At 38.0% G+C, this 22,268-nt stretch overlaps 1 protein-coding gene across 1 annotated transcript in view; it reads left to right on the top strand.

Moving 5' to 3' along the window:
- The first annotated feature begins 839 nt into the window (after nucleotides 1–839).
- LOC127643277 (polypeptide N-acetylgalactosaminyltransferase 9) overlaps nucleotides 840–22,268 on the top strand; it is a 151,738-nt gene continuing 130,309 nt past the window's right edge. The window contains exons 1-2 of the mRNA XM_052125946.1: nucleotides 840–1,790; nucleotides 22,018–22,198. Of these exons, the coding sequence (XP_051981906.1) occupies nucleotides 1,550–1,790; nucleotides 22,018–22,198 (422 nt within the window). The 5' untranslated portion in view covers nucleotides 840–1,549. The remainder of the gene's footprint in view (nucleotides 1,791–22,017; nucleotides 22,199–22,268) is intronic.

Here is a 22,268-nt window from a genome sequence, read left to right as displayed (position 1 = left end):
GTAGCCTATTGAACCTGGAATATTCCTTTTAATAAAACAATAAGCCTCCCCAGGCTGTGCATTTTACCACGGGCAAGGTGGGGGGGGTTCTTTGGCACAATGTAAATCAGAATTAAGCTGCGTTCAAACTACCAGCGACACGCAGCGTCTTTACTTTTCAAAGAGAGCTGGCGACTTCCGGCAACACGAGCGACGGCGACCGTTGGCGACCGGATGTGTGCGTGTCCAGCGACGCTACAAAGTTTAGAAACGTTTAACTTTATGCAAATGAAGAGCGACTTTCGGGAGCAACAGCCAATACGAGAGAAGAATATTAATAGCGTTAATAATAATAATTGTAAAGAAACAGCGCTGTTTAGATCTCCATAAACACCACTAGCGCGATCTAACCGCCAGCCACTGGCAACATGCAGCGACAAAGTATCTAGCAGTGTGAACTCAGCTTTAATCTGCGTCAACAGCAGTGTGATAAAAGACAGCAAAAGTTGCTGAAATACAAGATAAAAACAGTGCAATTATTACCTGAAGGATCTGTTCCAACTTGTTTCCGACAAGTCTCTTGTCTTGACTTTTGTAATGTACTTTCTTTATACTTTACAGAACGTTTCTGTTCTACTAGTAGGCCTACAAACTCACCGAGTTATAATTCAATTGGCCAATCTCAGTGAAAACATTATGGAATCCAAAAGCGTTCCTCATCGTCTATCTTTTTCGAGTCTTTCATCCCCTCAAATAGTCTGTTGAATATGTATGAGTTTGCCGACGTCACCAGAGCACTGAACAGCGCGTGAAAAGCGGGGATCGAGGGCGGGATGTGAGGGAGGGAGCATGCGGGGGGGCGCGAGAGCAGAAGAAAAACGCTGCCGTGTAAACCGCGAGCAGGACGGGAAGCGCTTGACAGCGTCTTGGCAGCGGCTTCTTTTTCTTTTAACCTCCTCCGGCTTTTGTTGCATAAGGATTGTGCATTGGATTGCATATGCCCCGAAATTGTGTCTTAAATCGATGCGTGCTTGCGATGCATCTTTCCATAGGGAGAGACGGAGCCGCGTAAGGGATGCTGCGCACGGGGGGGATCGTTATTTGACATGCACTGACATTTCAAATAAACCATTTGAACCGTGCACATCTCTTGCATTTCGACTCTGCTCTTGATGCACAGCGTGATTGAACGCATGCTTTTTGTCTTCCGGCGATGGCAGCGTAAGCATCATCTCCGTAGGCTGGTCTGACACATTTATAAACGTTTATAATGGGGGTCAATAAAAGAACCCGAGGCGGTGGGATTTGATCGCAACCTCTATCAACCTCAAAACAGTTGTCGTTACTTATACATCATATACACATACATCGTCATATAGCACGCGTACCTTGATCAGCTGTTAGGTTTCCAAAAACTGCGGTGCACGGTTTGTGTGTGTGTGTGTGTGTGTGTGTGTGTGTGTGTGTGTGTGTGGTGCTGAACGGACAGCTCCCACCACCACAGCGGGGTCATCTCCCCTCTCTAGATGGATCAATATTAGGGGTCTGACGGTGTCGCACTCTGGCTTTAATGGCTGTGGCACGCAAGATCAAAACTCTGCTGACGGTTAACATTCTGGTGTTCGTCGGGATCATCTTGTTCTCGGTCTACTGCAGGATCCAGGACCGATCCGAAGAGCTCGTCCAGATCGGGAGGCTGTCGGACCAGAGGCTGCGAGGCAGGAATGCCAAAGTTACGAACTCCATGGACAGACAGTCTATTCTCAAAAGGCTCGAGCGACTGGAAGATGTGGTTTATAACCAGTTAAATGGTATGTGGCTTTTATCTTAAAGAAGACTAAATAAAGAAGACTTTTATTAATAAGGCATTCACAAATATTAATGCTTAACAGATTTGTGGTGCACTGCTTGTTCAAATATGAATATACTGTATAGGGTCAACTCGACTTTATTTTTTGTTGTGATTGTCTCCCCAAAAGATTAGAATAATAAATTAGAATTTATCACACGACAACCCAGCTATAATGTGTTTTTGTTAACATAAACCTGCTTTTAATAGAGTGGGTAATATAGGCAACACACATCAGAGATTGGTTGTACCACCAATGTACCAAGCACCCGTATTCACCCTGTCAGAATACACATTTAGCAATCAAAGTTTCATGTCATTCAAAGTAATGATCTGTCAAGCATTATATGATTTCATGTTTGTTATTGTTATTAATGAAAGTTATTATAAAGTCTTTCCATAACAATAGAAATACTGTTTTTTCGAGAGCAAGTATCTAATGATTGCAATTGCTGAGTGTGACACTGGAAAACTTTGACCTGTGTCTCTAACTGAAGGCATGGTGATTGGTTACTGAAATATTAATCTGAAAGTTTTGTTGGTTTATTGTAAAGATCACAACCTTGACATCAACATATGTGCTGTATGTATACCCTTGTCTAATATAATCTCTTCTAGTCTTGTCTAATATAATAAAAAACTTCTAAATTTGGCTAAATTTACCAAGCACTGCTTCATGGTACAAGGAAAATAGGAGGAATTTACACATTGTTTTTTAACAGCATGCAAATTCAAATGATAAAACTGCAGTAATTAACCATAAATGAAGACATTGAGGATTCAAAAAATTTAAGATTATTTAAAATTGTACATACATTTATAATTGTGTTGGGAAATCATTACCTCTTTTACATGAGAGTAAAGAGATATGTCAAAAGATAAAAAGAAGGTATATGTTAAACTATAGTCTTACCTTTCCATAACCACTCATAAGCTTCCCCTTCTGCATTCTTATTTTTATAGTATTAGAGCATATTTCCAAACAAATTATGTTCCTTTAACTGGACCCTTTCTCCTGGAGAAAATATATAAATAGGAATTTTTCACGTGATGTCCTGTCTTTCATTTAACGTCTGTTAAAATAGTCCCCACTGTCTGTTTTCTTTACATGTGCTTCTATTTGATCTGATTGTTATTCCGTAAGTCCAGCACCATTTGTATATGAAGGGGGTCATTCTGTCAGTTTGAATTATCTTTCTTGCATTTGGAAGAAAGCCAAGAGGCACTGCTTCATAAAAAATGCCCTCTAATGTGCCCTTTTGATTGAAAGGGCTTTCATTCAACACAAGTGCCACCACATATTTCCCCTAAAGGCTTTTCCACTCTGTGGAATCCACCCGTCTGTCACAAATGTTCTTGATGAAAGGGCTGTTATGCATTTTATTTCAACACATATTAATCTGATGCTCATAAAACTTGTCTGATGCGCAAATGGCGCAAGGCTTTCAATAGTTGTATTTGATATTAAAACTAAAATATTAATATTTTCTTCCAGAGGTAACGGTCCATTTGTCAGTCGTTTGTTGTCCTGAAAATGAGGTCCAGAGGATTATGCCAAGGTCCAAGTGAATTTGTGGGACATTTTTTAAATTGCACCCACAGCAAGTTTTACAAGAAAGCAGTAATTGTTTGGCTTTTGATGGTGGCTTCCACCCCTGAAACATCCATGCAGACTTACTATTTATTTGTTGTTTGTCTGACCATTATTCTGATAAATAATTTCCCATAGAACATATAAAACGTAGCCAAAGCACGAAGTTTCTATTAAAAAGAGGATAGTTTTAGTGAGCGTGTTTGGTTACAGCTTCGGTTTGTATACACAATACATTGTGACAAAAAAGTGATGTAGTGCTTCATCATATTACGCCATGACTTGTTGGAAAAAAGTAGCTTGATACTGGAAAAGCACTATTATTAAAATAGCTGAACAACTGTCACGTTATTGTAAAATGTAATTTAGTAAGTTGTGTCACAACTGCTCACAAGATTTGTGTACAGTTGTGCTCATAATTTTACAAAAATGTAGATATGTACTTTACTGTGAATACTATGTGCTTTTTGACAATTACATAAGAAAGGAACAAATAACTTTGGTCTCATTACAGTACCTTGATGATACACATCACCATTTCAAGATTATTGTCATCATTCGTTATATAATTCACTTTGATTCTTATGAGACTGTTTTATACAACTAAATGCTACCTTATGGATCTCAAGGGATAACTGTGAAAGAAAGAGTCGAAATATCAGTAAATACCTGAATGGCTCAATAATTAGTAAACAATTCATGGGTTTACCTAGAGTCACAATAGTCACTTTATTTAATTTAGTTTAATTTATTACACGCACGACATGCTAAACAGTACAATAGATTAAGGTGGAAAGAACATGAAGTGCATTGCCATTTACCATTTGGATGAACGTAACAGCCATTTAGCAGTGATAACAAGAGCCCAAAGGGCCAGTCTGGGAGAGACAGTGAGACCATCTCTGAAACAGTAGTTTAGAAGTGCTAGATTACTGTGAAAAGACCCTTTACTGCTATTAAAAATGCAGAGCAATGAGAATGTGCAATTAGCCCCTTGATTAGGCAGCAGCTCTTCTGTAAGCATTACCACTAAAGTGTGCTTAATTTCTAAAGCTGTAACTCTGTTATCTCTGCAAACACAGATGCAGTAGAAAGAACAGATTTCAACCAGGAAAGTGATATAAACACAGTGGACTACATCCATAAAAAAGTAAAACCGCCCCCAGATCCTTCTGTGACATACAGTGTGCTACTAGTGCTACTATACTGTAATATTCCTGGCTCTGGTTAATTTAGTGTCAGAATGAAATTCAAATGAAAAGTAAGAACCTTATTTTAATTTAACTTATAATCTCAGTAGAACCTGAAAACATTTTGTCTATAATTTTAACCACTTGGTAACAGCAAATTCATTTTTTTTTTCAAAGTTATATAAAATAATAATGTTGAATGGCAAATTATATGAACATTCATGCTAAGATGTCATTAAATACCACCTGTGACAGGGCAGAGGGTGGGGCCAGGTCATGATTATACACACCCGGTCTTTTATCAGGCTAATTAAGCCTCCGAGAGGGATAAAGGCTGACTGCGGATGGTGGTGCAATGGAGAGAGATCGTTTACGGGCAGCTGACCGTCGTGTGTTTATGTTTGTGTCTTTCGGTTAAGTTTTTCATTAAAATATTATTTATATTGTCAAGCCAGTTCCTGACTCCTCCATTGCCCAAACTAAAGAATTTGTCTTGGCTCCCCGGCATGAGAGAATGAGGGAGGAATGTGACAGGGTGGAGGGCGGGGCCGGGTGGTGGTGGAGGAGAGAGAGAGAGAGAGAGAGAGAGAGAGAGAGAGAGAGATCGTTTACGGGTAGCTGACCATCATGTGTGTGTTTTGTGTCTTTTGTTTAAGTTTTAAATTAAACTATTATTTATATCATCAAGCCGGTTCTCGCCTCCTCCTTTCCATTTAATCCCTTTACACCACCCTACTCAAAATTAGTACAGAACTGAAGTTTGATTTAGATTAGGTTTTTTATTATATAAATAAGCGCATTTACCATTTTATATGATGTGCCAAAACATTATGACCACTCATAAGCAAAACATTTTGATCCTCTCCTAACAAGGCAACATGTCAAGGTCTGGGTAGATTAGATGGTAAGTGAACAATCAGTTCTCATTGTCAACATGATGAATGCAGGACGAAATGGGAAGGAGTACAGACCTGAGTGACCAAGTTGTTATTGCCAGATGAGAGGGTCAGAGCATCTCTGAAATGTCAAGGCTTGTGGGGTGCTCCCGGTCAGCAGTGGTGAGTACCTATGGACAGTGGTTCGAAGGGGGACAAACTACAAACTGCGACAGGGTGTTGGACGCCCAAGGCTTATCGATGCACGAGGGCAATGAAGGCTATCCTGTCTGGTCAGAACCAGCAGACGGTCTAATGTGGCACAAGTCAAAGTAAATGTTAATGATGTTACGGGAGGAATGTGCCACAACACACAGTGCATCGCACCCTGCTGTTTATGGGGCTGTGTTGCCGTGGACCGGTCAGGGTGCCCATGATGACCCCTGTCCACTGTCGAAAGCTCCTACAATGGGCACAAAACTAGAACTTGGAGCAGTGGAAAAAAGTTACCTGATCCAATGAGTCCCATGTACATGTGCGCCATTTACCTGGGGAAATGATGCAGCAGGATGCACTGTGGGAAGATGACAAACCAGTGAAGGGTGTGTGATGCTCTGGGCAATGTTCTGCTAGGAAACCCTGGGTCCGGCCATTCATATAGACGTTATATGTCATGTGCTACCTACCTAAACATTGTTGCAGCCCAGGTACACCCCTTCATGGCAATGGTATTCCCTGATAGCAGTGGCCTCTTTAAGCAGGATAATGCTCTCTGACACACTGCAAACATTGTTCATGAATGATTTGAGGAACATAATGAAGAATTCAGTGTGTTGCCCTGGCCACCAATTTCCCAAAATCTCAGTATGATTGAGCATCTGTGGGATGTGTTGGAACAATAAGTTCGATCCACGGCAGCTCCACCTCACAAGTAACATGACTTGAAGGATCTGCTGCTAATGTCTTGGTGCCAGATACCACAGGACACCTTCAGAGGTCTTGTAGGGTCCATATATAGGTAGGTGGACTGTTTTGTCTCATCAGTGTATATTGATTATTATGCCTTATAAGCCGACAACATCTGTGGTCATGTAAACAGCTCAAACTGTTTTTCTTTATCGGGGTAAGGTTACAAATGGTTTAAGCAAAAAAGTATTGACAGATTTTTGGTAGATTTTTTGCCTATTACCCCGTTTTTGCTGTGCATGTAAACATCTTCACTGGCATTCTTACCGGCTTATCCATTGTTTTTATGTTTTCACATTAAAAGCAGAGAGTAACTGAGGCCTTAACCAATGATTTCAAATCAGATGTAGGCTAAATGCGGTTTACTTTTTATCTTTTTTGTTAATGAGCTGATTCTTGGTACTGTCGTGGAAATTTTCAATACAAATACAACCTACTAATCTGACTACAGTATCTCAAGGTAATTCCCTTCCTAAATACTTACAATACAATACAATACAATACTTCGAGGTAATTCACCTCCTGAAGTATGGTGATGGCGTCCCGTCAAGAAGCTACTATCACTACTTCAAACCACACGAGAGCACCAGGTCTTTAGTATCTATACACTCTTCTCAGGTGTACGCTGGTCCAATGCAGGATCATTAATCCTAACACTGAGCATTACAGCCTCATCCTGAGTGTGGGTCTAGTCTTCCAACACTATCACTGTCCTTGCTGTGGTCCTCTGAGTATAGAATCTTTAGTACTTCTATTCTGCAGCTGCGCAGCATATACCAGAAAATGACTCCCCAGTTGCTCTTTGCAGGAATGAAGTTTTATTCTCAGCCAGGAGCTCACTGGTCACAACAACCAAGAGAGTCTTCTCGAACAGAAAGATACATGTACATTTATATCTTACAGTTTGAGTAAAAATCAATGTCACTCAAGTCTTCTTCATTGTAATTGGTTATACTGTTCTGGCAATTGGTTTGTAATGATCTAAGCAAATCATATGACTGTTAGTTCTGTTGTGCTAAGCACTTTTGATAAGTCTAGATTCTTTGATCATGTGATGTATTCATGGTCTTTGACCTGAGCATCCTTATACTGTACTATTATGCATATTCCATGTTAAAATACACTTTTGACCAATTCTGGGGACATTACATTAAACATTTCCATCACAATTATCAGCAAATTGAAGTGCATGTGCTGTAAATTAATTTAAATGAATTTTAAGCCTAAAACATGCTCTACTGGATTAAGCTCCGGTCACATCATTGCACTCTTAGATCCCGTTTATTGGTGGTCCGATCACATGTGGTCAGTGCTTAATACATGTCTAAATGGGATCTAAAACTTTTGTGATAGGATCACAAATACACAAAAGAATGTGGTCAAAAACGCATTTGACCGCATCACATTACAGTTGTACAGTAATCCGTCCTGTATCCAGTAACAGCAAAACACCACCTCTCACCTGCCAATCTGCACAAAAACAAGAGTTTAAACTTTGCCGCTTAAGAGCAGCTTTAAAAGTAAACAACTGCCCAATGGAAAATTTTGAAAAAGCAGATACATACACAAACACGAGAACTTCACAGATCTTCTTCAGTATGTCTGAAATCAAGATGCAGGGACACTTGCATCGAACATCTGCAGCTCAGGTTATTATAGGTAATACACTAAAATAACAGACAATTCTGCTCAAAATGTTTCCTGACTTTGTTGCACTTTAATGTCATGCAGTAACACACTGACATAGTGATTGATGTCTGTCATCATGAAATAGAGTCCCTCCCCTCCAAATCTGATCACAAGTGGTCACAGGAGACACATTTAACCAACCAGTTGTAAACAGGGTCTTAAATGTGTACAATTCATAGCGAAAAGCAAGACAAGTACATGTTGCATTCTAAGTATTGCCTCAAGGGGGCAATAAGGAGACATTCTCTTTCAGGTCAACTTCTGTCATGGCAGAGTGGCAGTTTGAAGATAATTTTATGGAGAAATGTTGTTAACAGTTAATTTAGTAGTTAGTTACCTGAATAAAAACAAATCCAGAAATTTGACGGCAACTCTATCGCCCCCTTGAGTACTGCCTTTTATTACTGCCACAGTTATGCAAGAATGCACCTTAAAGTAATAGATTACTCAAAAATATGAATTCATAATTTGGTTGTACTTTATTTAACAGTAGGTGTACAGTTGTGGCCAAAAATATTGGCACCCTTGGTAAATATGAGCAAAGTAGGTTATTCATTTTTTTGCATTGTTTATCCTTTTGATCTTTCTTTAAAAAAAAAAATCACAAAAATCTAACTTTTAATTGAAGTAAAACAATTGAAACAGGGGAAATATCTCATTATTAAATATTTCCTCCAAAACGCATTGGCAATATTGGCACCCTTTTATTCAATACTTTTTGCAACCTCTCTTTGCCATAATAACAGCAGATAACAGCTCTGCGCCTTTTCTTATAATGCTTAATGAGATTTGAGAAGACCTGGCAAGGGATCTGAGACCATTCCTCCATACAGAAATTCTACAGATCCTTCAAATTCAGAGGTCCATGTTGGTGGACTCTCAACTTCAGTTCACTCCACACATTTTTAATGGGGTTCAGAGGACTAGGATGGCCATGGCAGAACCTTGTCAGGTCCTGGTCAGTGAATAATTTTTGTTTGAACCATTGATTTTGATGTTCGTTTTGGATCATTGCTGGAAGATCCAACCAGGGTGCATTGTTGGTATTTGATATAGTCCGTGATGCCAAGTCCAAACAAGTTTTCCAGGACCACTGGCAGAAAACCAGCCACACATAATAAAAAATTCAGCACCACATTTAACCATGGGCATTGTGTACTACTTCGCCTCTGTGTGCTCCAAACCCAAAATTTAATTTGAGATTTCTGACCCCAAGTTCCAACTAATTTTTGCAATTCTCCAGCTGTGATCCTTGGAGATTCTTTTGCCACTTTAATCATCCTTCCACACATCCTTTTCCAGGCCGAATCTCAAGATCTTCAGTTGATTGGAACTTGATATTGCCCTGGTGGTGGAAATGGCCATTTTCAATACTTTGACTATTTTCTTATAGCCACTTCCCATTTTGTGAAGCTCAACAACCATTTGCTGCACATCAGAACTATATTCTTTAGTCTAACCCACTGTGATTGATGATTAAGGGAATTTGGCCTGTATGTTACCTCATATTTATATCCCTGTGAATCAGGAAGTCATGGCTGAACAATTTCATGTTCCTAGTCACCCAGGTGCACAAAAAAATTAAAATATATATTTTACTCATAAGAATTTGTAGGGGTGCCAATAATTGTGGCCAACGTGTTTTGGAGAAAAAATATTTATTTAATAATGAGACATCTTTCAAATGTTTTTCTTAAAGGGTAGATTTTTGTGCATTTTTTGAATGAAAGATCAAAAGAATAAACAATGGAGACTTTTTTTTCACAGACTTCTTTGCTCAAATTTACCAAGGGTGCCAATATTTTTGGCCACCACTGTACTTTTACTGTAAAATCACAGCTGCCAAAAGGTTCATTCCAAATGCTCGAAAATGAAAGTGCAGCTATCATTTTAAGCATGTAGTACAATGTGACCGCACACTTGGCCAAGAATTCACATCTGTGTTTGTGCACCTGCTTGTGTTTCTGGCCATGGGTCTTATGTTTCTGCACAGGGTTTGGCATGGCTTGTTACTGTATGAATTCTGGGTGTGAACCAAGCCTTTATGAAGGTATTCCACCACCATAAATGTTTTATGGACCTGCTCATTTTAGTGTCTTTACACACTCACAATGGACTCCAGGGGGACTGTCTAACTCTGCCATACACATCCTCTAACCACATCTTCCGCATTAATATTAATGCTGCATCGGCATCACATTTGACATGCATATGTATTTATTCAGCCTCTAAATAATTTCTAAAAGAAGTATCTTTTAAGGAGCAATCCATAAAGGCTCAATAAGAACACCTTTTTTTCAAATCTTTATAAGTAATTTAAAGCAATTCTGAGTGAAGTGCATCGGAGCGCAATGTTCTAAGAGCACTTTACGAAACAGTAAAAGATAAACTTAACTGCCAGTATCACGAATATAGCCAGTATTGAGTAAAGCTGTCATAGCTGGAATAGCTGAAATACAATCACAAACACAGAGCGGAGTAGACCATATAGGTCGAACCAGTGACTGCATATACTTTGCTTGCACCTACAATAATCTGGCAAATGATTACTTTGGTTGCCTAGAATTTATAAAATGTTCTGCATTTTGTGAAATTGGAAAACGTCTACAGTCAAAAGTTAGACTTTAATATGAACTCAAACAATTCTGACCACATTTTTGGAGGATTATATGATATGATCTGATCTATGCATTGTATGATGTAATAGTCTTATTTGTTTCTATTGTTTATTTTTCTAAAGGAATTTTAGGAGAAACATCTGAGACAAAGTTAATGCTTCAAAGAAACATAACTAAGAAATCCATAAAGTCTTCTGGATATTGAAAGAGTAAGCTTTTAGCAATAAAATTCAGGAGTCTGTCATCTTATCATGACTGAAGTGTTCACGTTACTGAACAGCCTAAGAATATGCTTCTAAAAGACTACATTTGAAATGTAAGCGCAGCGTAGTTCTAGTGGGAAGACTACCAGCTGTACATCATCGCACCATTAGCTGGGTTATTCCCAGCCAATCACATGTAAGCCATTGCTTTATAAGTCTGTTCACAATCTATCACATTGCTGTTTCAGTGTGCTAACACAGCAACCTCCACCACCCCACCACCATAAGTTGAGTCCCGTCCTGCACGGGGGTAGGCTCCTCGCCCCTGCCTCCTATCTCCGGCAGGATATGACGGTTCCGAGAACTACAACTTCGGACTGCCAAAGAGAGACATTAATTTTCTGTTTTATATTCATCAAATAAATGTCATCTTCAATTTCACTCAAGTCTGCGAGTCTTCCTGATTGAACTATCTTTCAGGAAATTCAAAGCTTTCTGCTGAAAGTAGCTAAAAGCACGTGTTCATAAGACCTTCCTCAAAGACAGAATGCCGAGCCTGTTATAACGAGTCTGGAAAGGCCAGTCCATCACCGTGAGAGAGATAATGTCACACACACACACACACACACACACACAGAAATAGAGGTACTGTTTCCTTCGTGTCAGATAATTAAGATTGAAAAAACAAAAACAAAAATCTGTGCCCAATATTACCAGATTTCAACAGACAAAGTCAGATTTTGCCAGTTAATAGCTTCTAGTGGGCCTTTAGTTTTAGTCACATTGGTGATAAACATGATGGCCACATATGTGGATTTTGTGACATTATTCACTCAAAAGTTGAAAAAACATGCAAGTTATTTTGAATAACGTATAGATTACTATTGTAACCCCAGTTCCCTGATGGAGGGAACGAGACGTTGTGTGGATAGAAGTGACACCAGGGGTCTTCCTTGAAGGCCTCGGTTACCTCTGAACTTGAGAAAAGGCCAGTGAGCAAGAAAAGCCCAGTCTCCCCTATACTCACTTTGGATGTTTCTTCACAACATTGCAGAATGCTGCATTATGTTACTATGATATGCAGTCTCTATATGCCATAGACAGCTGGCTCTCGGGGATTAGTGTCAAAATGCCAGGCTGCAGTGTAATAGAATTCTCTCAAAACAGCCAAAAGAGGCAGACATCGAGACAATGGCAATAACAATGACAGCGAAAGAGACACAAAGCCACAGACGGTTACAGAGAGACACATTACAATTTTAGCTCTGGCTTTAGAGAACACCTTGTGATCCACAAACTGGGCTTCAGAGACAAGTCAACACACTGGGAGGCCATGACTGCCAGGCCTACTAATACTTGTCTAGATCAGATGGGATGAAGCTATTTCTGACGTGTGCCTTTTTTATAGGGTTCAGGGTCGAATGGGTTTAAGGCAGGGGTGTCCAAACCTTTTTGTTCAGGGGCCAAATGCAGAATAAAATAAGGTGCCGTGGGCCACATACCTGTAATAATTTAAAAAAGGGACAGAAACTACTAGACTGACAATATGCATAATCTTTATATTGTACACTTAATATTATGCATGTTTTAATAATAATTTGTGCTCTGCTTATGTAGGCCCTAAATGTAAATAAAGGATAGGGTATTTCACTCACAAAGATCACTTATAATGGGACAGTGATGCATCTTATACAAAATACTACTCTCACTTATTCAAATGTTTTTATTTTTTGGCATCCATTCAGTGGGACAGCCAAGCACATATAGAGCTTCTATAAGTTTCTGCTATAAGTAAATCACAATAACCAGAATGAGATTACATTGTCCTCTTATGAAGTGATGCAACAAAGTACTCTTTATTTTTCAAGAAATTACTCTTTATAGCTATCCAATTTTCACTTCTGTTCTGTTGTTACTTGCATTACAAATACAATTTTAATTTGATCAAAATTATTGAGCTTCAATTTATTTTACAGACACTCGTGTGTAAGCTGAGCATGCACATCAGGCACAGATGTGCAAGTGTTTAAGTGCTCCCTCCTACAGTGTGTCCTCACTCAAATGTCACTGGGAAGCCCTTGAATCATTTTTCTTGTTTCAATGAAATTTTAGAATGAACCAATTGATTATACTTCCCAGTGCTACAGAGGACGTCCTGGAAGAGTATGCTCCTTTCGCACGTCTCTATGCACGCTCAATAAACTCTACAGCTGCCTGCACAGCAGCTTCTCTTCTCAGTTGTATGATGCGAGGTATCAGGTAACATGAGTAAAGTATCTGATGCCAATCTTTTAATAAATGCATCATTCTTTCTGCGTGTCGATTCATCCTTGGAAATAAGGAGCATTTAAAACTCCTGTTGAACTCTGCCAGTGGATGAAGCTTATGGCAACAGTTAGCACAGAACACACTAGTGGAGATGATGCGCTGTGAATAATGGCTGTACGTGATAGCGACATCCAGTGTTCAGATTTTGAATTTCATATAATTTCTCCATAGCGGGCCTAATTCTGTTCTATTTCTAAAATCATAGCGGGCCAGGTTTAATGCCGCACCAACTGGTGTTTGTGGAAGGCACTTATTTCGATTCTAAGACACAATTTCCACATTCTATTCCCAAGCGCAGTCACCCCCCAGAGCCAAACCATCTAGGGTGACCTCCTAAAACACATTACATCCATAGAATATCATATTGATTCTAATGATGATATTGCCAGCTTGCTGGAATTTCATTAAAAGAGGACAAATTCTTCTGTGTGCTCTTGAAAAATATTTTGGACATCTTGAGTGATTAGACTGAGATATATAGAGAGGTTTAGTTTAAACACAATTTAAATAAAATTAATTAAATAAGGCACTTGGGGTTGTGCATCATAATGATTACCTCAGAGTGCCTAAAAATTGCTTAATGGCTAATTGCTTTCATAAAACAGCAATCTGATAAAAGACATCAATGTTCAGTAACCATATTTCCTCGAAAGTGACGTTTAAAAATCTCACAATGCTAGTTTTAATTAGTTAGCCAATCTCAGTGCAACACGTATTTCTCAGATAACATGCATATTCATAAATTGGTATGTTAAGTTTAAATGATCAATGTGGTCAACGCTAGGTCTAAAAGCGAGAATCTAACGCTTCTCTACTCTTTCTCAACAGTTCTCTACAGTGTTTTAAAACCTTTTGCATACACACACACATACATATATATATATATATATATATATATATATATATATATATATATATATATATATATATATATAGCTCTGAAAAAAATTAAGAGACCTCTGCAAAATTATCAGTTTTCAGACCTCGAATAATGCAAAGAAAAAAAGCACAACTCACCACATGCCCTAGTCTTTCACATTGCAGTTGGGTGAATTTATGTCACTCCTGGTGCAAAATTCAAGCAGCTCGGCTTTATTTGATGGCTTGTGGCCATCCATCTTCCTCTTGATCAAATTCCAGATGTTTTCAATGGGTTTCAGGTCTGGAGATTGGGCTGGCCATGACAGGTTCTTGATCCGGTGGTCCTTCATCCACACCTTGATTGACCTGGCTGTGTTGCATGGAGCATTGTCCTACTGGAAAAAACAATCCTCAGAGTTGGTGAACATTGTCAGAGCAGAAGGAAGCAAGTTTTCTTCCAGGATAACCTTGTACTTGGCTTTATTCATTCATCCTTCACAAAGATGAATCTGCCTGAATCCAGCTTTGCTGAAGCACCCCTAGATCATCACCGATCCTTCACCAAATTTCACAGTGAACGCCAGACACTGTGGCTTGAAGGCCTCTCCAGGTCTCCGTCTAACCATTAGACAACCAGGTGGAGGATCGGTGATGATTATGGCCAAACATGTTTCCAAAAGAACGAAAGATCTTTGTGCACTTGTAAACTGTATTCTGGCTTTTTTATGGAGGTTTTGGAGCAGTGGCTTCTTACTTGCTGAGCAGCCTTTCAGGGTATATTGATATAGGACTTGTTTTACTGTGGAAATAGATACTTGTCTACCTGTTTTCTACAGCATCTTCATAAGGTCCTTTGTAGTTTTGGGGTTGATTTGTACTTTTCCCAACAAACTATGTTCATCTCTAGGAGACAGAATGCGTCTCTTTCCTGAGCGGTATGATAGCTGCGTGATACTGTGGTGTTTATAATTGCATACTATTGTTTGTACAGATGAACGTGGAACTTCAGGTACCTTCATTTGGAAATTGCTCCCAAGGATGAACCAGACTTGTGGAGGTCCAAAAAAATTTTTCTGAGGTCTTGGCTGATTTCTTTTGATTCTCCCATGATGTCAAGCAAAGGGGCACGAGATGGAGGTAGGCCTTAGAATACATCCACAGGTACACATCCAATTGACTACTTCATCCATAGGCAAACCCCCAATTTTTTTTTTTTTTTTTTACTAGCCTACATTTTACACCATTTTACATAAAAATTATTTTATGAATTCAAATTAAAAGACAAAAATTTTAAATAAACATTATAAAATATATTTTTATAAACCACAACAACCTGGATTGTTAAATAAAACTGAAGTGTATTTTTTGGACATTTTATTCAGTGTACAAAAGGAAGTGGACCATTACAGTGCATTATAATTTAAACCTCTTTCTAAACAAGAAGTTGTGAGTGGTAACAGACAATTTCAATATAGGTAAAATGGTGCTTTTTAGATGATTGCGGTAGTTCTTCGATATACAGCCACATCTACTAAAAAATCTCATGGGATTGAAGCTTCGTGCTTTGGTATGTGTATATATATGCCCTGATTTAATTTTAGAATGGACCTAGTAATAGTAAATGCTGTTCATGCTGTTATAAATAATGCAAAGAACACTTTATAGTGAGTTGTTTATTATGAGATTTAACTTTACTTCCAGTTTTTTTTTTTTTTTTTTCTTCCTGAATTGAAAAAATTAGTCCGGAATCAACTCTTGGAATCGATTCCATCGAGTAATCGGGAGTCAATTCCCAAAATGTTGAATCGAACGGCCCTAGTTGTTAAGCAACTAAGTCAATCAACTAGAGCCCTTCTACTAATGGAGCCTACAAGATTAGCAAAGCAATGCATAATGCGGCAGCCCATAATTATATGGGTATTACACTGGCAAGGTGACAATTGTCTATAATAATAGATGTCTATGGTAGAGATGCTTCAGTGTGCTGAATAAACTGCTATTGTGAGAAAACAGCTCATCACTTAATGAATTGACTGCCTATCTGCTAATATGCATCATGTTTAACACTAAACAATCCTTTTGGAATTAACTATGTGTGGAGTTTTATAAGGGAAGACATGGACACTTTTGCAACAGGGAGGTGTCGGTTTACGGCTCTGCACATTAATTTTTATGGTATCCGTAAACGGTGACTTGTAACACGCTAGTTGACCATCACACTCTCTCCTGTAAAAATGTGGTGGTTGTTATTGCCATATAAAAGATCTCTGAAGCAACTTGGAACAGTAAAATGTAACAGGTTAGAATTTATCCAACACGTTCTCACTCCCAAGGTGTCAAAGACCGATACTTGTGCAAGAGCCCATCGCGTCAATCTACAAACGCCAAAAGCACCCTCTTGTGTCAGTTTGCAACAAATCCAGCAAAGGCATTCTTTTCAACAACAAACCATTGAAGTCAACTGACTGATGCGATGGGCTTTAGAATCTTGTTATCATTTAATTGTACGTTGGGGTACAATATTGTCATTGTTACTTATGTTTGGGGAATGATTTTCATTTCATTTGAAATCATCAAGGTTTATTCACAGTGGTTAATATTTAATTTGTTGTTTATCTGTCTATTTAATCTGTCTGTACACATCTTGCACTGCTTAAGTGATCTGTTCATTCCGGGTCTATTCTGAGTCTTACAATCATGTGTAAGAACATACTTAAATACATACAAAATAAATGTAGGTTTTTAGTCACCGATCATGGTCACCTGGCATCCACCTTAACACATCCTGCACAAGTTTCATCATAACAAATAAAAAGATTGCTGCCTCAACCATAATAACATGGGTTTAACATTAGAGACTCAGTGATTATGCCATTCGCTCTCAAGTGTCTTGTGATTGATTGTCACAAGCTCAAGTTTGGATGTACATTAGGGATGGGCAACACCGCTTATTTTCTGTTCAATCTGATACCAAGTAATTTTAGGCCAATATCGCCGATATCGATACCATTACTGATACCTCTATTAAATAACATTTTTACAAATGCTTTGCATAAAATTATTAACTTTATTATTAATTATATATATATATATATATATATATATATATATATATATATATATATATATATATATATATTATGGGTCTAAACAGAAAATTGTTAGGCTGCTTTGTTTACCCTTTAATTTGTTTTTAGTATAAGTCACATATAAAACCTTAAAATTAACCATAGATATTATTATATAGTTACTATTACTAAAACCAAGTTACCATATGGATCCTACAGTAATGCTGTATTAAAACCATTTAATAGTATGAAAACCTTGGTTACTACCAAAAAGAAAGAAAAACATGGTTACTACAGTAGTGGTTAATACAATATTACTACAGCAAATCCATGGAAAGTTTTCCTTAGGGTATAATTTATTAATGAGGATTAAAGATAATTATCAATGTTTTAACAGCTGTAAATTTTAAATAAACCTGTGAAAATTGTCAAACAAGCCCATTATAAATACTGTACATATCATGTCTAGGTTTGTCATTACATAGTGAGTATAACTCCAGATGCTGTTTTTCTGTCATTACCTCAGGAAAGCACTGCTCCCTCTTTGAACAAGCGCTATGACCGAAAGGGTGAGCGCTGTCTGACTGCTAGTGTATTTTAGCATTTTTAGATGAGCGGTTGAAAAAATAGTTCTTGTGCCATGCAACAATTTGCTTATATAATATTTGTTTTCCATTTTGAAGCTTATTAATATTCATGTAATTTAAATAATAGTATCACTTGCTAAATAAAAAACTTCTGAATTTATATATTTATGTGAGGATCGATATTCTTGATACTTCATCAGTATCGGAAGTATTAATCCACCTATCCCTAATGTACATGTATTTTTTTAATGAGACGTGCCAGGAGAATCAGGTTGGCACAGGATAAGGATGGAGGGGGAATATTTTTACTGATTAAAACCTTCAGTTTCATTCTGCTACTCACACAATGCCACAGTATGTTTTGGAATATTATTATATTCATGACTGTATTTTATTTTTTCAATTGTTGAAAACTGCTTAGATTTAGGCATAAATGTGTGGTTGGGTGCTTAAAAATATCTGTAAATAGTGTAATGTATATCAAATTATGTTTATCAAAGTGTCTCTTTCATGTTTTATATTGTTGATTATCAGTTAGGTTTAAAAAAGGGGTTGGGTTAGGGGATCTAAAATATTATATATATGATTGTATAACATAATATCACACTAATATATTTATAAGTATAATAAAACATTGATGTTAAACATAAAATAATATTCAAAGATTGATAACGGGGGGACCTGGGTAGCTCAGCAAGTAAAGACGCTGACTACCACACCTGGAGTCGCAATTTCGAGTCCAGGGCGTGCTGAGTGACTCCAGTCAGGCTTCCTAAGCATCCAGTTGGCCCGGTTGCTAGGGTGGGTAGAGTCACATTGGGTTCACCTCCTCGTGTTCACTATAATGTGATTCTTGCTCTCAGTGGGGCGCATGGTGAGTTGTGCATGGATGCCGCGGGGAATAGCGTGAGCCTCCACGCGCTAGGTCTCCGCGGAAATGTGCTCATCAAGCCACGTGACAAGATGTGTGGACTGACTCTCTCAGATGTGGAGGCAACTGAGATTTGTCCTTTGCCACCCGGATTGAGACGAGTCACTACTCGTCTCAATTTAGATCGCATTGGTATTGGGCATACCAAATTGGGGAGAAAAGGGGAGAAAATCTCTCCCCAAAAAAGAAGATTGATTACTGACGACAAAGTTTTCTCATTGAAAACAAAGAGAGGATGCCAGGGGGCACGCAAATGTGGACGCTTCTACACATGCATTAAAATTGGACACTTAGGGAATGAGAACGGGTTGATTTATCAGTATTTTAAAACTGCTTTCAATTACAATGGCTCATTCAATCACAACATATGGCGTCTACACTCGTTTGAAAACTCATTGATTTTACTACATTTATGTATCTAATCCACATTAGAACAGCATTTTCCTCCATCGAGACTTTTGAAAATGCTTTCCATAACCACATACTTTGGAAAACAATGATGTTAGGAAACTTTAATTGGCCTCAAACTTACAAACGGACTTACACTAACAAACGGATGTAATGGCATTACAGTCAGATATCTATAATAAAATGTTTAATACAGGTTTTACAGATATTTTGTGACTCAAGTGGCTAAGTTGGTCAAAAAAGAGCAAGTGAAATGTTCTAAAATGTCTGTTCTTTCATATTAAAAACACCTTTGCATGTGATAAACACTTTTGTAATTCAAGGCTTTAAAATGAACATCCTTGGATCATACACTTATTTCTGAAACCTTTTAGAATTTTTATGTAGTCATTCATATTCAGTGAAACACCATTTTGCTCTTTTAAATGTCAAAATGAAATAGCATCTTTAATGATTCTGTTACCTCTGTTTTATTCCTTTTAAAGAGCATTGCAAAAGTTTGATTCCCGGCTTTCAAATAATGCACATTTTTTGAGCCGAAAACTTGAGCAGTTTAGGAATATTCAACCACAAGACTAATGACTCTTATTAGGAGCAACTGCCTAGCACTCACTATGAAGCTCTCAGATGGAATGGATTTATTCTGTGTAATTATCATTTTTTCACCCAAATTCATTCCCACATATTTTGGGTGTCAAACCATGGGCAGGAAGTTGACGGCACTCTAAACTGTAAAAGTTTGCCTGCAACAACTCATGCGTCAATCAATTCTAATTAGTATAGGAGGGTGGATTATTTTACTTTTCAAGCCACCTTTGATCAAATCTGAACATCCAAGTACCACCTAGTTAGAACAATGTTTCCTCATAAGAGACTAAGATGCACAAAACAAAAAATAAAAATACTGTAACAGGTCTGGACGTTGCAGAAATGAGGATGCAGTGTTCAGGGAACATCACACTTCTTTATTCACTCTCAGAATAGTCTATATATTTTTTTAAGCTCACTCGTGTAGCTTAAGCATATGTAAAACCCTCTCTTTGGGCTCTGGTATGGCTCCTCTTATCGCTTGTCCCGAATTATTGCAACTAGAAACAGACTTTAGAATCCTTACCTCCTCTCTCCCTGGACGGACGCTCAACCTCGCCACAAATACCATTTTTTAGTACAGCAATTTTGATTGTAAATTAAAGTCATGTTACATACCTTCTCGGGACACTTTGGTTTGTTTTCAAGGTAAAGAATTCATACCCCATAGTGGCAAGCCTTTAAATACAGTTCAGATGTTTTCTACCTCTTTCTCTGTTGAAGTCTGCATCAAAGAGGGGACAAAAAATGAAGGTGGTGTCTTGGTGTCCAACATCCAATTATCGCCCTATGCTCTTGTTCCTCTGTTTTATTTGTGTGTCATCAGTGGAAACTCCCACAAAAACGAACCCAGTTTTATAGACAATCGACTTAAGGAAAATGATGGCCTCTCTCATGTTAGTCTTGTATAACCAGAATTGTTTTGGGAAAAAAGGTCTGGTCTACCACCCATTATCCACTTACTATTAACAGAGCTATCTGGCATGTAAAGCAATCAATCACAGTTTGTAATGCCCCTACGGAACGTTAAAGGGACAGTTCACCCCAAAATGAAAATTCTCTTATCGTTTACTCACCCTTATACCATCCCAGATGTTTTTCTTCAGCAGAACACAACATTTTTAGAAAAATATCTCAGCTCTGTAAATCCATATAGTGCAAGTGAATGGTGATCAGACATTTGTAGCTCCAAAAATTACATAAAGGAAACATAAAAGTAATCCATATGAATCCATATCTTCAGAAGCAATATAGTAGGCGTGGGTGAGAACTTTAACTTTTTATCCACTTTAACTTTCAATTTCAGATGTGAAACTAAACAGGGACCACATGTGACTTTCAGATGTAAAAGTGAAAGTGGAGATTTAGAGTAAAAATAAAATATTTACATTTTGATCTGTTTCTCACCTACACCTATATGAAGCAATATGCATGTGAAGATACCGATTTAAACAGTGGAGCTTTATGGATTATGTCTATCTTTTATGTGATTTTTGGAACTACAAAGGTCTGATCACCATTCACTTGCACTGTATGGACCTACAGAGCTGAGATATTCTTCTAAAAATCATGAGGGTGAGTAAATGATCAGAGAAATTTCATTTTTTGGGTTAAAAGATTAAAGATTAATTTAGATATGCTATACCACAATAATCTGAATGATTGTAAAGAAATCACATGAAAATAATTGGATTTAGAGACTAAGTGCAGGACAGTCGAGAAAATAAGTTAAGAAAATTTTAAAAACGCAACTATGAAAACAAAGCAGAATCATTTGCGCTTGTGGAAAACTAGTTTACTTGCTGCTAAGTACCTCAAACCAAACTCTTAATGTCTTCATGTCACTTGGCACATGCAGTGATGATTTCATCCTTAAGATTGTTGTATCAACTCAGTACCTTGTAAACGTGTATAAAAAGCCTATGTGCCCTTATTGATGGAAGTTGCCAAAAGCCAGATTAGCGCTTACTATTAGACCATGTTCACATTAATATGTTTTAGTCTGAAAATGCACTAATTTTGCTACATTTATCCTTCTGATACACATTAGAATGGCATTTTCCTCTATTGAAAAGCGTTCCAACTATTACAGCATACTCTGGAAAACCAATTTACTAAAAACTACTTTTTCAGATGAAAACAGGTTATGGTTGATATGGCCTAAATCAAGAAAATGTTTTCCACTTTTGTGTGCAAAGTGCATCACACTGTTTCTTCTGATGCTGAGATTGCTGTCATGTTCACTGAAGTTAAAACCTAAAACATTTTTTTCCAATTTTCCTGCAGGTCTGGCCAAGCCCATGGGTCTGGTCGAGGGTCCTGGAGGTCTCGGACAGGGTGGAGCAGCGGCCACACTGGGGGAAAACAGCCGAGAGGCCGAAGGGAGATATGAGGAGTATGGCTACAATGCCCAACTCAGTGATCGCATATCCCTGGACAGGAACATTCCGGACTACAGACCGAAAAAGTGAGTATGCTGCAGTGACTTTAAACACAGAACATGCCCTTGGAGGTTGAGATAAGAATAAATGTCTAGG

The sequence above is a fragment of the Xyrauchen texanus genome, chromosome 4 (assembly GCF_025860055.1).
Source record: "Xyrauchen texanus isolate HMW12.3.18 chromosome 4, RBS_HiC_50CHRs, whole genome shotgun sequence".
Lineage (NCBI taxonomy): Eukaryota > Metazoa > Chordata > Actinopteri > Cypriniformes > Catostomidae > Xyrauchen > Xyrauchen texanus.
Note: the sequence above shows the minus strand (reverse complement) of the source record. Positions and strands in the feature narration are given on the sequence as shown.